The 16387-nt window shown below is 39.1% G+C and overlaps 1 protein-coding gene across 1 annotated transcript in view; it reads right to left on the bottom strand.

Moving 5' to 3' along the window:
- Window positions 1–6895: 6895 nt before the first annotated feature.
- Window positions 6896–16387, bottom strand: part of LOC101863312 (ubiquinone biosynthesis protein COQ9, mitochondrial) — a 36599-nt gene continuing 27107 nt past the window's right edge. The window contains exons 4-9 of the mRNA XM_005089757.3: window positions 16015–16165; window positions 15357–15441; window positions 11958–12062; window positions 10400–10555; window positions 8481–8534; window positions 6896–7266 (exon numbers count right to left, since the gene is read on the bottom strand). Of these exons, the coding sequence (XP_005089814.1) occupies window positions 7228–7266; window positions 8481–8534; window positions 10400–10555; window positions 11958–12062; window positions 15357–15441; window positions 16015–16165 (590 nt within the window). The 3' untranslated portion in view covers window positions 6896–7227. The remainder of the gene's footprint in view (window positions 7267–8480; window positions 8535–10399; window positions 10556–11957; window positions 12063–15356; window positions 15442–16014; window positions 16166–16387) is intronic.

Genomic DNA, 16387 nt, shown 5'->3' with positions numbered 1-16387 from the left:
TTTGAGAATGGCATAAAGACACTTCAGTCAGTGGCACCGCCCCGGGGGGTAGTCTTAGAGGAGTATGGTGTTAAAGGACAATTGCTCAAGAACATTATGGCACTTAAAACAGCCTGTGTGCCTTAAGGTCTCTATACAAGGCATGAGAAAAAAATCAATGCACGCGAAGTTAGACGTTTCCGCAAAACCACCAACGTCACCAGAAGAGACCGCATTAGGAACGAGACCATACGTCTCATCATCCGGTGCCTTGCCGACTGACGTGGGCGATCATGGACCTCCACTTCCATCTGTCTTTCGAAGCAGCAATGGTGTCTGTTGTTCTTGCTGCTCCCAGCCATGTTGTCATCTTGTCCAGTATCTTTTCCCTCTGTCTGCCTCTACCTCTCTTTCCATCAAACTTTCCTGTTGTTACAATGTTCTCCAATGCTTCTTTCCGCATTGTGTGTCCGAAAAAATTTGCCTGTCGTTTTCTTATATTCGTGATAAGTTGTTTTCTATAATTTGCTTCAACCAGGACTTAGACAAGCCTAAAACATACTGTAGGATCCTGTTTGTTGATTTTTCGTCAGCCTTTAATACTATCCAGCCAGCTATCCTTTTAAAGAAATTAGAAAACACAGGTGTTAACGTCAATTTAATATCATGGATAGGCAATTTTCTTACCAACCGAACCCAGTATGTAAAATTAAAACATTCTTCATCGACATACATCACAACAAATACAGGGGCCCCTCAAGGATGTGTTTTGTCACCAGTTTTATTCACACTATACACGAACGATTGCCAAATAAACAACAATAACATCAAGTTGATAAAATTTGCAGATGATTCAACTATAATTGGGCTAATTCAGGCTGACCAAAACGAAACCGCTTACCGGAATTTTGTACTTAATTTTTCTGAATGGTGTGAAAATCATAAGCTGCTTTTAAATGTGAAAAAAACAAAAGAACTTGTCGTTGATTTTAGAATAAAGAAACTGCCCCTGCAGCCACTCAAAATGAAATGTGAAAACATCGAGCAAGTGTCAGACTATAAGTATTTGGGTGTTACAATAGACAACAAACTCAACTGGCGTGTCCACACTTCTCTCCTGCATAAAAAAGTGAACAAAAGACTATTTTTTCTTAGAAAGCTAAAGTATTTTAAAGTTGATAAAACATTGATGTCCATGTTCTACCATTCAACCATAGAAAGTATTATCGATTTTTGTATAACAGCATGGGCCGGGAACACAAGACAACAAGATAAAGAAAAATTAAATCGACTAATACGGAAAGCATGTAAAATTTCAACATCTTCATTTCCCTACTTGGATGAATTGTACATAACAGCTTGCACTAAGAAAATTAATTCCATCTTTTTAGACAACAAACATCCCTTGTTCCCTCAAATAAAAACATCAGTCAGAAGTAAAAGACCCATGCTTCTGATCTGTAACAAAGAAAGATACAGAAGGTCATTTTTACCATCATCTATCAAAATGCTTCCATCTTAACCATCTTGTTTGGTGTACTTACGACCTTGGAGCATGCATCAAAATAACATTGAGTGTGTATCTAGCTTACGATTATCATTGTTTATGTTGCTGCTCATTTATATTATGTATGTGATTGTAAGCCTACTTGTGTGTGCATGTGCGTGCACGTGTGTGTGTGTGTGTGTGTTTGTGTGTGTGTGTGTGTGTGTGTGTGCGCGTGCGTGCGTGTGTGTGTGTGCGTGTGTGTGTGTACTCGTGATGGAACACCAAACCAATGTGCCAGGATCTGGACAATAAAGATGTATCTTATCTTCTTCATTTGTTTTTCTAGCTGTCCATGGGATACGTAGCATGCGTCTCATGAACCACAACTCTGCCGCAACAATTGTTTTTTCCAGCTGTTTATTGATTGTCCATGCGTCGCACCCGTATAATAGGATTGGCTCGATGTAGCTTTTCATTACTCTTTTCCTCATTTCCAGTGACAGATTGATGTTTGTTAGTATCTGTTTCATCTTGTGGAAGGTTGCTTTTGCTTGGCAAATGCGGCTTTTAATTTCGGTGTGACATCTACCATCTGATGATATAATGGTCCCCAAATATCTAAAATGTTGTACTTGCTTGAGGGTGGTATCATTGATTTTGATATTGCATGTTGGGATTGGAGTATTTCTGCTTATCACCATCGTTTCGGTTTTCTTGATGTTTAGGTTTAAGCCCATGTTGTCACTCTCTTGTACGATGACATTTAATATATTCTGCAGGTGTTTTTCATCTTCTGCTATTAGGACTGTGTCATCTGCATATCTTAGATTGTTTATATTATGTCCCCCTATCGAAATACCAGGCATTTCGTCTATGTGTCTCATGATATTTTCACTATACTGGGAGAACAAGTCTGGAGAAAGTACACATCCTTGTCTGACTCCTCTTTTAATCTGTATGTATTCGCTGATGTCGTTTTCTATTCTCATTGCAGCTGTTTGATCCCAGTACATGTTTTTGATAATCCGTAAGTCCTTCCCGTCGATATTAAGAACTTCCAGCATGTCGATGATCTTGTCGTGCCTGATTTTGTCGAATGCCTTGGTGTAGTCTATAAAACATAAATGAAGATCTTTCTGAACTTCTAGGGCACGTTCTATTGTTGTTCTGATGACATATATGGCATTTACAGTGCCTTTTCCTTCAATAAATCCACATTGTTCTTGGGCTATTTCTGGGAGAATTTTATTTCTTATTCTCATCATAATTATTCTGAGTAATATTTTTGTTATGTGGCTCATGAGGCTGATGGTTCGATGTGTTTCACATTCGTTTGCATTGGGTTTCTTTGGTAAAGCTATGAAGATAGATTTTGACAAGTCTGATGGAATATGTCCAGTGGCATATATGTTGTTAAGAAGTTTTGTCAGTGTGGTGATTCCAAAGTCTTCTACAGCTTTAATCATCTCTGTGGTGATGTTGTCCGGTCCTGCCGCTTTCCCATTCTTCATCTTTCGTAGTGCCTTGATACTAGAACGTTGGACAGAATATATCGGTGACCAACGTTCTAGTATATTGTCTCTGTCCATTATGATGGGAATATCATAATGGACAGAGACAAGATACTAGAACGTTGGACAGAATATATCGGTGACCTGTACAATGACAAAAGAGATGAACAAAGAAGAGTGGAAAATAACAACGAGGGACCACCAATCATGAAAGAAGAAGTTGTCAATACGTCTACCAGTAGTAAATTCATTAGAGCGTCAAAGAGTCAAATGGTTCGGACATCTAACCAGAATGCCCCAGAAACAACTAGCGGCTAGAGCTTACAAGACCCGGGAATCCGGCTTTAAATCAAGAGGAAGACCAAGAAAGACCTGACTGGATGGGGTTAAAAAGGTCCTGGAACAATAACTAATTAGCATATCTATTACAGACGCCGAAACCTGCACCTCCCCTCGACATCCTAAGGATACCGGAGGAAGGAAAAAGTAAGTAAAGTAAGAACTGAGGAGCAAAAGTGCTCACTTTGATGGAACTGGCATCTTTCATCAGTGGAAAAGAGTAATAGGCTTACACAGCTAATACCGTGGGTCGTGGAAGGATGGCGGTGGTGGCGATTATAAAACAAATAAGACAAGAAGGATATATAATAGAGAAAATGTATATGAAGTTGAAGAACAGGTAAAGTGGGATGGAGAAGAACAGAAAAGAGAGGTACGGTTATGAAAATAAGAGAGGAGTGGGAACACACGAAACCACACACACACACACACACACACACACACACACACACACACACACACACACCCAGAGAGAGAGAGAGAGAGAGAGAGAGACAGAGAGAGAGAGAGAGACAGAGAGAGAGAGAGTGAGACTAGTGAGAGAGAGAGACTAGTGAGAGAGAGAGAGAGAGAGAGAGAGAGACTAATGAGAGAGAGAGAGACTAATGAGAGAGAGAGAGAGAGTGAGACTAGAGAGAGAGAGAGAGAGAGAGAGAGAGAGAGAGAGAGAGAGAGAGAGAGAGAGAGAGAGAGACTAGAGAGAGTGAGATTAGTGAGAGAGAGAGAGAGAGAGAGAGTGAGACTAGTGAGAGAGAGAGAGGGGGGAGAGAGGGAGAGAGAGGAGAGGGGGAGAGGGAGGGGGGAGGGAGAGAGGGAGGGGGGGGGGGCATGCAGTGGATCCAACAATCCAGTACATAGCATTTTTCGTTCTTGTTTATGCGACAGAAAAGAAAAAAAATATGGATCGGTACTAACAGTAGACCTAAGAAACTTTATCAAGCAAATAATTGCATTAGATATTTATATAGGCGTCCCAAATTAATTTTTTACTGTGTTAACAACACGAATCCGGACTCTTCATACATGTACTAGATTTAGGCAATACGCAATGAAAGGCTTTCGGCAGGGGAAAAAAAGGAGGGAGGGGGGAGCTCTGTGAAAAGGATATACTTGGGTCTAAAAAGTCTCTTTTTCTTATACTATCGAATAAACTAAGGCACAATGTGAGGTCAGTGATTATAAAATATTACCAAAATTTATTAAATTTTTGAACTAAAGTTTAAATATCTCTTGGCGATGTATTTCCCTGTCTCGTACATTTCAAACAAGGAACAGAGGGAGCCAAAAGCTCAAGACGCAAACTGCGTGACGTCACGGCTCGGCGCGTTGTCACGTTGTAAGGGTTCAGCTAGGTTTTCGCGGATTTGGTTGATAAAAGGGTAAAACTTCACTAGCCAAGGTAAGACTTCTACGATAAACATTTAAACGTTTTCTGGAAGAAAAAAGAATGGTTTACCAACAAGGGTAGTTTGAAAAAAATATGACGAGAAAATTTATCAAAAATCAATGGTTAAAAATTGTCTAATTTTCAACTTGAAATATTTCGAGACTCATAAGTGGCAAATCAACCTGGAAAGAAGCGTTTTGAAGGCCGTCCAAAGGTCTTTAAAGACATGTATCGGACTTGAATGTTGGTCCCCTAAATTAAACAAAAATACGGGCAGTTTGAACCCACTGTCGCAATGAGACGTCATGTCCGGAAACAAAACGGTAAAACCCTATGGGACTTTCCGAAGCCAAATGACGCTATAGTAAGCGCGTTCACTGAAGTGCCTACAGGGTCCCCACCAGGTCGGGAAATCGGGAAAAAGTCGGGAATTTTGTGATGGGTTGGTAAGTCGGGAAAGGATAGGGCCTGTGTAATGTGTAGCTATCTATACTGTATGGTTGATGAATCCTGAAGAGGAAACGTAATTGAACCGCTGTGGCGGAAGTGTATGTGTGACACCGAGGCTTGATCCGGAAGAATCAAGATCTACTTTCGCTTTCGATACCACCTAGAAATTTTCCGGTAATAGTCTGATAGATAACGCAACATTTGTAGCATGCAGGTTGTGCATTATGAACGCTGTGTCGCCTTGAAATAAATCAATATTAAAAATTGCCCTCTGCTCCCGCTTGTGGAAAAAAAAAAGAAAAAGAACTTAGACAAGCGTCTTGTCAGGTTCGCCCTCGTAACCGGTCAATGAACCTGTGAGTACCGGCGGTCTGAGCGCTGTGAAGTATAGGACTGCCTTATATAGGAGATACACTCGTGGAAGGGGATTGGGGGGGCTGAAGGCAACGCTGGAGGACAAATACTGAACTTGAAAGCAAATTTTTAGCCTTTTGATAACTACTTTAGAGCTCTCTGCAAAGCGCGCGTTGGTGCAGGTCTTGTGTGGCATCGGGATCCGTCATGCCTTGTTATTTAACTTAAGTGTTCGCGTTTCATAGGATGGGTGATTGTAATTTATATCTATAGTTTAGCTTTCTGTTCAAGATTGGCAGATTTTCAGTGTCACTGCATCTTGCCCCCCCATCCCCCCAGTTCTTACACCTCTCACACTGAATAGGTGTACTTGTGCCATTCTAGTTTTTATTACTAGATCTACTATTACTCTACTTTGAGTCCGGGCGTGGAACGTTGCAGATACAAACTTGTCAGTCTTTTTCACCCTAGCAACTGATCAATATTACAGTGATAAGCCAGTCTTGGCGTAGATCTCTACGTAATGAATTGTGCACTGGTCTGTGGAATTAAAAGTTGCTGTGCTAGGCTCTACACAGCAACACAACTTTTTGGCAAACAATCGAGATGTCACAGGTGTGCATTTGAACGAATCGATCTTTTGTTTTGCACAGTTCATAATGCAGGTATTTCAGGCACCACTTGTTACTTCTCTTTATACATTACTTGCTCAGTGCCTGTAATTATCTACACAAAACCCTCATGTTTGCTATAACGAACACTCAGATCCAACGAGATTTTAGGTCAGACCCAGTGACCTCGTTGAATCCGAGCTCCACTGTAGTAGGAATGACGCTGAAGGGGGTATTATAATAATGTGTACACAGTTGATGTTTTTTGACTGGTGTCTGGGGTGTAGTGGTTCCGCATAGGAGACCCCTAGTTCAATTCCCAAGTGATGAGAGTTTATTGGGGATCTCGATGTCTCTGCAGGGACGTTGTTTCCGTCTCGGTCAGCCCTGGTTGGCTCTGACAGGCAGGGTCATAGCTTGCTTTCTACATGATCTAACTTGTTTAGCTGGGGTTGTAACTTATAAAACAATTCTACAAAATGACAAGGTGCTTGGGATACCACAAGTACAGCTGATGATGAGGAGGAGAAAAGTGGTTGTTATAACAAAATGTGGACATCTTGGATGGTGCCACACTATTTTTAAAAATTGTTGATCTGCAAGGTGTGAACTGGTCATTTGTACTGGTGAATGTCATGGAGGTGTTCATTGTAGCAGATTCAACTGACCAAGAATAATTTTCAATAATTGCTTCATGATCATGTATACGAACTTTTACAGAAAGAATTGGGTTTCTTACAAAGAAAGAAAGAGTACCACACTAGCAACAAATGATGTAGTTTTAAAACTTACAAAGGTTTTATTTACATTTCTTCAGGGAAAACAACAATTCTGTCATTTTTGTGAATGATGACTACTTAACAATTGTCACAAAAGTAAAAATCACAGTTATGTTAAAAAGACATTAAAAAACACAAGCAAACTTCCAATTAACAAATGCAAAAATGGTGATGTAAGAGCTCAGCAGTGATCTCGAGCGGAAATTGGTATTGTATTCACTTCCGGAACTGAATGGTTCTAGTTCATTTAGGAAATCTAGTCCCTTGGCTGCTGCACATGTCTTGTCATTGGAAATGCAAGACTTTCATGAGAGACAAAGTGTCACCTCTATCTGTCTCTTGAGTTCATACCAAGCATGTTTCGACCCTGTGCAAGAAACAACAAAAACAATTTATAAAATTTTATATAAAATGGTTTGGGCAAAAGACAAACGTTTAGAAAGAAGAATAACAGTAAACAAAACTGTTCTTACATCTATGGTTCTTATAAAAAATGATTCTTAACCAGTTATTCTGCTATTGCAAGCTAAGCCACAAACAACCTGTGTACACTGCCAATCAGATTCTTTTGATTCATTCAGCGCCAGCCATATTCTCCATCATGATGAGCAAAGTGGCAAAACTACCATTTTGGCACAATAATAAACCAATTTGACTCATTAGCTGAATTTCATTGCATTGTGCAAAAAAAGTAACTTTTGCCCCATCTATGAAGGAAAATCTGAAACTGGAACCCTCTCACTCTCAGTATGAAGAGAGCTCTTTGTTTTTCACTCTTTATGATTTTATATCAAAGCAAAAGATAAACTCAAGCAGAGTCTGTCAAAATGACAACCACAGTCCACTGACAATTATGGTGAAAAGCATGGTAAACAAGTAGTGAAAAGATAGTGGATCATAAAAGTCTAAATGAATTAGGTGGGTAATGAGGAATTGAGGTTGAGAAACACTGTGCCTGTGAACATCACAGAAAAACATTTATGTCATAACATGAATAACAGTAACTGTACGATTAATCTACTGGTTTAAATTGTTTATGCTCACTTCAAAGCAAACGAAAATTTCGCTCTTCCTAATCCTAGAGTTACTTTGTATTTAAAACAGTGGAAGGTATTTGCGCTGACATGTGTAACGGTAACAGGTAAACAAGTTCTTTTAGTTACTATGGACCTATTATTTCGTACTAATTATATCATCAGACTTCATCACTTTTCTAGACTTCATTTTTTTTGTGTGTTTCACAATTTTATAAGAGGGCTAATTCACCGTTTCCTACGCCATGTTTTGAAGACTTACATTAAACTGGTGGTAACATAAATAATGCAATCAATCATGCAGCACACAATGCAGTTGCGAAGAGATGAAAGGATGGAATTGACTATAGTCTATAACTCAATTCCGCCTCAGGCCCTGCTCTGAAATTAATATCATCCCCCTACGAAAACGAGCATAACCTTGTACAAAGATAGAGCTTTATTAAAAAATAGTAATAGTCTACAAAAGCTACCGCGTTATAAGATAAAGATATCAAGTAAACTGTAAAACATAGATTTAAAGATTAAACTAGGCTGTATAACTTACCATGATGCAAAAACCTAAGAGGCTTTCTTTCAGAACCTCAGATGTTTGTTCCAGCTGTAAGAAGAGACATACATTTTATTTAATTATATTTAAACAAAGCAAACACCATTATAAATGAAAATAAACTAAATGGACAATTACCCTACCTCTACCCCCCTTTTTTCTCTCTCTTTCTCCCTCCCAACTCTTTCTCTCCCTCTGCACCTTCTCTCTCTACAGGTTTTACTAACATTACATATTGTTGTTCTTGCTTTCAAATCCCTTTAGCTGCGAGAATTTCGCTCTTGGCAGCGCAATGCCTCCCCCAAGTAACCACATGTCCTTTCTAAAATTACAAAAATATGGTATTGATCAAGACAGTTAAGATGGTACATCCATCAAGACAGGGCATACGAGAGTGGATTTAATTAAAAAACATTGAATCATTGAAGAAAGGCATAAGAAATGAAAATTTGCAGTTTCCAAGGACACTCAAATTGTGGAGGACGCCACACTTTGGTGGCTATCTTCTCACAAATATTACCCCCAACACCAGGCAATCCCTCCCCATATCTCAACTTCTATTCAAGACAGATGGGTATTTTTTCTTCATAAAAAGCAAGACAAATGAACAAGCTTTTAGAGGACATCAATAAGGTTCAACAACCCCAAATGCTCAAAAACTGACGCGACATCAACAAGTAAGCTACCATGAGTCTCGATTTAGCGGATTTCCGCTACTGCCATTTCCTCCACTAAACTCCGCTGCTGGGAGGGGCACCTCCCAGTTATGTGCCACCACTTTCTGTACATAATCTTAGCATCTGCGTTTGTTGCCATTTTTTGTCCAAAAGTTGCCAAAAGTAACCACAAAAATGGCAAAAGTTGCCAAAAGAGTTGCCATTAATTTTCAAGCTTTCTACTCTCCATGACAACATAATATAGCAATATGTAGAAAGGGGTAACTTAATCTTAAACACTAGAATTTTGTGTGCTCGGTTTTAGGCATCCAGAATATCATTTGTAGCCACACAGAGTGTAAAAACATGAAAAATAAGGTGTCACAAAAGAATGAAATAAAATTAGAATAGCAAATAAACAACCACAAAAATTAGTAAATAAGGGCGAGTGTCAACCTATCCATAGACTGGGCGGTTTAACCCTAAATGCTTGTAATTTAAGAAAAAGTACAGAATATTACATGTAAATTATGGAATCACAAAAAAGGGGCCTGCCAGTGCCAGTATTCGGTTTTGGTGGAGACATGCTCGAACATAACACATTTTTTTTAAAAGGTAGGAAGAACATTACGCTATATATATACAGATACACACAAAAATAGAAAAACAACTCATCAGAACAATAACGAGAAGAAAAATATTAACACACCAACAAATTAAAACACATGTACCCTATTTATGTTCTTAACATGAAAATTACAAATCAACGTGGTGTTAACAAGTACAAGTGAGAAAGAGACGAAGTGAAGCGAAAGTGAAAACAAACTTTCTTTCTAAAAGTAAAGAGGTACGGTTTCTTTTTTTTTTCACGAATGTTATTTCCCGTTTTTGTTGTTGTTTTAAAATTATTTTTTCTTCCCGGCGGTGGTTTTTTGTTGAAAAAATGCAAAAATCGCGGACCAAAATATGCAAAAAATCGTGGCTGCGAATTGCGACAAACGCAGATGCTAGATAATCAAGATTGTAAATTATATTTGGTAAGTGACTCTTTTATTTGAAATTATCATCCAAACCCCTAAATTGGGATGAAATAACCTTGCTTTGATAAATTGACGGTTTTTATTTCAGCATTCTGAGGTTAAACAGTATAATAATAATGGGTGTCTCACGAAAATGGTCTTCTGTTGCCATCAACCGGAAAGTTCCCCCTTTTTAAAAATTCTGAGTACAGACCCATGGCTACAAACTGTTTCTACTCACCGACTTCTTGGAGGCGCCAAACGTCTGCAGATCCTCCAGCCTCCTGTCCATGAAGGCCCAGGTTTCCTGTTGGTCCTCTGACTTGTCCTGCAGCATGAACACTTCACTGGTCTTGTACACTCCCGCTAGGGCCAGTCGTTTAGTGTACCAGTTGAACTGAGCACAGAATAATAATAATAATAATAATAGCATTTATAATATATAACGCAAATTCCCACTCAACAGCAAGCTCTATGCACTTTATATTCTATATTATTACCCCAGTAGACGTTATAGCATTTTGAAATAGTCTCAACTTCCTGGGAAGCATACATTGCAAACTGTCATTTTATTAGGCACTAAAACACTAACACTGACAAGATCTTTAGCTGTCTTTAACCGGGTACCCAATCACACCTGAAGTGAGGGAAATTTGTGTAAAGTGCTTTTCCCAGAGACCCAAAACGTCAGGCCTGAGGCTCAAACCCCTGAACTTGCAACCTCACGAATACGAGTCTGGTAGGTAGCCTAACCACTAGTCTACCGACAAAAAAATTCATCTTACATTTACCTTCGAAAAAACTGTCCAAGCATGTATCCATATGATACATTATTTCAAAGAAATCCCTACAGTACACTATCTCAGTGCTTTCTTGTCCTATCTCCATTTTTAATAAGAGTATTAAGAGTGAAAACAGTTTATAACAAAGAGTGAGCGTAAGAAGAAGTCAAGTTTTCACTGTTACCAAAAAAATGGAGATAGGACAAGAAAGCACTGAGGTCACGAGTAGCTAAGGACTAGCAAATTCAGAAACCAGAACCTCTTTTTCCCCAGGGGAAAATTGGCTGCAGAGAAAAAAGCCTGAAAATATTTAATTGCTCAAACCCGTGCAGAAACAAACAGAAAAATTGTAGTTTTACAGTTCGCATTAATTTTACCGTACCATAAGAATTATTATTCAACAGACATGGTGAGTGTCTCGGACAATTGAAATCATGCAATATTACCTTTACCTCTTTCATTAAAGAGAACAAACAAGGAACAGACACACTACCTATAGAGTGTTCGGATTTACTTTATTTGAAGTCTTGAGAGCCTGTGTAGAAGGTGGTTACCTGAATTTTTCACCCCCAAGAATAAAATGTCGCTTTGATAAGGAGCCAAAAAATATTCAAAAGCCTTTTGTGGTAACAGGAATTTCATGTCAAACAAATTTCATGTCTAACAAATTTCACTGTGGTACCCAGAACAAACAAGCCCCAGCAAAAACACCTAAAAATACTATTATTATGGTGCAGAAGATTCCTGCTCCGAAAAAATAAACACGCTGCTCGGTTTTAGTAAGAGTTTTAACAACACTTGCAAGACAATAATGTTTCATAAGTGCCAAAGATTAGAGGCATTACAAGAGAGTAACAACACAAAAAAGGACAGATGGGGATGTTTGAAATGAAAGAAGGAGCAAACCACACCAGAGCATCTGCCAACCACCAACAAGCGCATTGTATATATACAAATAAACATTAAGATGTTAAAAAGCAACAGGGTACACCATGATCAGAGAAATCATCGACTTACGTCCACCGATCGGTCACCGGCATGAAACCAGATCTCATCCACCAGATTGAGCAAGTTGGTCCATGACTCTGCAGCATTTTGCGGCAATGTCTGTATCGCCATGGCCTGGAAGCAGTTGAGAACAACATTCAAAATACAGTAGAACCAAAACCTGTCCAAGACAACCACCTGTCATCTTACATAGGTGGTCTTCTCAGACAGTGTCATTATAATAGAAATAACGTAAGGAGAGAAGTGGGAAATGACCAGTTTTAGTTTCATTTTAGTAAGAGGTTTACGGCACTAGCAACACAACAAAGCAGGATGATAGATGTTAAATTTTGATACGAAAGAAGAAGCAAACCACAACAGAGCACCAGCCAACCACCCACAGCAATCATTTGTAGGGGTGATTGCCTTGAACAGGTGACCTTTGGCATGTTCGTCTGTATCTTGCTCCAAAAAATTGTGTCACAACGCAGTGGAATAAGGCGCTCGTCAATCTTTGTCCATATGGAGTTATTCGTATCATTTTAATGGTTGTCCATTTGCCTTGCTTTTGATGAAATAAATATCCATTTATCTTGAATAGAAGTCGAGATATTCGCGACTGAAGTAAGTGGGGACGCCTGATTTTGGAGGTAAAATTAGTGAGAAAATGGCCGCTAAAGCTGTCCCTGTGGGACTATAAGATTGTACGGACGTGGCGCGGCCGCGTTTTTTTGGCGTAATTCTGCCACATTTGCATAAAACTGGATTCCTGCGTTTTTTCACATTTTATTTTTCATTTTTCATACAAATACAACAATTATTTAACGCCTCGCCAGGTGACAAAAGGGAAGTAATCCCCGTAAATTGTAATTTAAGAAACAAGTTGGTTATTTCCCTTGTTAGAAGATCTTGGTTAATGGTTTATGGGAATAGCGCTTTTAAAAAAAAAAAACATTTTTCTTTCCACTCTAGATCTACAGCTGAAAGTTACAGAGATTATATTTTTTGGAGGGGGGGGGGTTCCGACAAAAAATTACTGATACTGATATGTTCTATTTTCAATTTTTCTGTACATAAAACATGAAAATTCTTGTTGAAAAAGTGCAAAAGATGTCATGAATGGCATTACTGTAACTTGCATAATTTGGGCATAATTTTACATTTGTCTTGCATAATTGGGCAATCTAAATTTGCCTAAGTCTGCGGGGACAGAAAGTTTGGTGACTTTCATAGTTTAACACTTTGCCCCCACAGCACGTCGATCCGCGATGGCAAGAAGCCATCCCTTTTCCTCACTGGACGCCAATCAGCGCCGGTGTGATATAGTGTGTACCGCACCTGTATCCTTGTCCGTGGGGATAAGTGCTGCACACTCTGTGTGGGTGGAAAGTGTTAACTCACTGACTACTGGCCCCTTTCACAAATCACTAGCGCTGAGTACTGGCATTTTTTGGGGTATTTCAAAACACCACCACAACTCTCAGAATTACCCTATTGTAATTATTTTTTGACACAGTAAAGTTACTTTCAAACTTTATCTATTGCAAAACATTTTAATTCTCTAGGTCTAATACTTTAAATTCTTATGATTGTTTCAAAATTGGAATGAATTTGATTTTTCGAAAAATTTCCAGACATGACAGATAGAATCAAATTCACAACAACAACAAAAATAAAAGTTCAAAGTGTTCTGTTTTGATTTGTATCCATGTGTGAGCGTTTGGTGAAAATATAAAAGCTGGTCTGGGCGTTGATTCAGACCCATACACTGAATTACATGAGACAGAAGTAGGGAACGAAGTTGTGATTTCGTCGCCAAACAACAACAACAGTACTAGTGCTAGATCTAGCCCTAAAACTACGACTCAGGCCGTGTTTGGGTACATATCCAGGGGCTTAACTATTAGACACATCATATCCTGAGTCACTAGAACTAGCAAAACGTACAGAAGTATCGAAAACAGCGAAATTATGTGATTCTTGTTCATGTGACTGTTACTTTGACGCGACTGTCGGATTACTATCATTTCTTGTATAGAAAAAACATAGTGTGAGTTCCAGTCAGGTCAACCCCAGATGAGGTGACTGTCATTCACCTTCAATTGCTTAAAAGTTACCACAAAACTTCTGCCAAACTCGGCACGAAACGAAACAAGAGGCAAAACTAGCACTGAAGTCCGTTCCCGTTCATGTGACGGGAGCACAAGATGCGGAACAAAACCGCAAAGTCCATCCCGTCGGGGGTACGGGATCCGTACCTGCGAACCGCCCGCCCGCCCCGTACCTGTGACGGGATCCGTAGTCAGTGAGTTAAGAGTTCTTGGAAACTGCAAATTTACATTTTTGTGCCTTTAATGAACATTTTTCCATAAAATCCATGCTTACAAGTGTTTTTGAATAGACGTACAAGGTGTTGAGCCAAAAAACAAAAATTCGAAAAAAATTTCCAAAATGATCGAAAAATGGTTTTCTCAGATTTCATTATTTTGATGAGCGCCTGATTTCCCAACGATGTCTCACAATCATTTTTAAAACACTTCTCCTGCGCCTGGCACAGATCCTGTACTTTTGCTTCAAGTACAAGATCTGGAACTGACATCAACAATCATGGTTTGATACTCATTACTTATACTTTGCATAGAAATAAAGCCCATGTTCAAGTTCTAGACCAGGTCAGGCAATACTTTGACAAAACAGCGATCTCACTCAAATTCTATCCCGAAAGTCAACAGTTTATGGTTAAAGTTTGAGAAAAGAGAATAACGGTCATTAGTCCAGGGAAGAAGCAAGACAGATAGACAGAAACAACCGAGGGAAAGAAGAGAAGTATGACCTACCAGTGGTGCCCTCCAACCACTCGCAGTATTTTAGGGGAAGTCCAGTAAAGTAAACATTCATTTTCTAAGAAAAGAGATCTACAGAAAACCATAATGAAAAGCACCAAGATCAACAAACACAATTAATTAAAGTGAGCCAAATGTTCACTGTGCCAGACCTGCCAACCACTCCATGACCAAAAATAGGAGTTTTCCTCTGAAATCTCCCTAAAAATCGCAGTTTGGGGGGGAAAAAAATAGCCTCCAGAATCTAAGTTGAGTGGCAAATGAATGTGTAGGCCTATTGCAAATACACGCAAATATAAATTTATATTTTTGCATCATTACAATACATGCAAATACTGCAAGTAAACCTTGATATTTTCACGACATTCACAGTAAGTCACGCAAATATTGCAAACAAACCTGAGTATTTTCACATCATTTATGATAAGTTGCGTACGATAGATGGAAACAAAATCGAAGAAAATTTTTTTTTCAAATACAAATCCAATTGAGATTCCTCAATGGGCAAAAGATATCGGAGGGCTACGATTTTATTGCAGTAGTGGGCAGGTCTGCTATCCTATCAAGACCAAAATCACATACATACCTGTGGCCACTGATCCATGTAAGGCGCGATCATCCTTAGCCTTGTCTCAACAGCATCTCTGATGAAAGGCTTTGTCTTTGGTTTTCTGAGAAAAAAAATAATTTTAAATTTGAGTTGTCTCTCTTTTTGTACATTCAAGCCAATAGCAGAAGCAATGTGGGTCATGCGGGAGAAAAAACTTACCAAGTAATTTTGTATCACATGGTAGGGGATGTGAGGGGTTAAACTACACTTTTCAATAAGTAAAATATCATCAGATAGAGAATTGATAGAGACATAACAACACCTACAAATTTTTTAAAGGAGTTATGCTTATCGCGACCTCAGTGCTTTCTTGTCCTATCTAAATTTTTTTTCACATAGAAAATGCAACTTCTTCTGCAGCTCACTCTTTGTTATGAACTTTTTTCACTGTTATTAAAAATGGAGATGGGACAAGAAAGCACTGAGGTCGCGTTATGTCACACACAGGCACGGTGCAATTCATGTGACAGGTCGTCGCCTGTGAACTATTTTGTCCAAAGTGCACTTTAACTTCGTTTTGACAAAATCAAGTTTCAAATTTTCACCAGTGTTTTCTTGTTTCTGTTCTGATATTCTTCCATTCTATTAATACCCACAGGTAACAACAGGTTAGAGTATAGATAAATCAGCTCACTCCAGACCCTCCTGCTTGGCTTGCTCCACTCTCTGTGCCAGTATGACCCCGAGCTCACTGTTACACTGCCCGTAGAAGTAGTGAATCAGCTCCGCCCCTCCCCGCGGGAACATGCCCTGAGCCACGGGCGGTAGACCTTCCGATTGAGCACCTGGAAGAAGGAAAACATTCAATTATCAGCTACAGCGACATTCACAGTCACACTTACATAATTATCATCATCAAGCTGTTCAAACTTGAGTATTTTTTTAGTTTAGTTTTAGTAAATGTTTAACAGCACTTGCAACACAATAAGGTCATATAAGTGCCGAAGATTTGACGTGCTACAAGAGAGTAACAAACACAAAAAAGAAGGAGGGGAGATAAAGACGAC

This window comes from Aplysia californica, unplaced genomic scaffold (assembly GCF_000002075.1).
Source record: "Aplysia californica isolate F4 #8 unplaced genomic scaffold, AplCal3.0 scaffold00009, whole genome shotgun sequence".
Taxonomy (NCBI): Eukaryota; Metazoa; Mollusca; class Gastropoda; order Aplysiida; family Aplysiidae; genus Aplysia; species Aplysia californica.
This window is presented reverse-complemented; position numbering and strand designations above follow the sequence as displayed.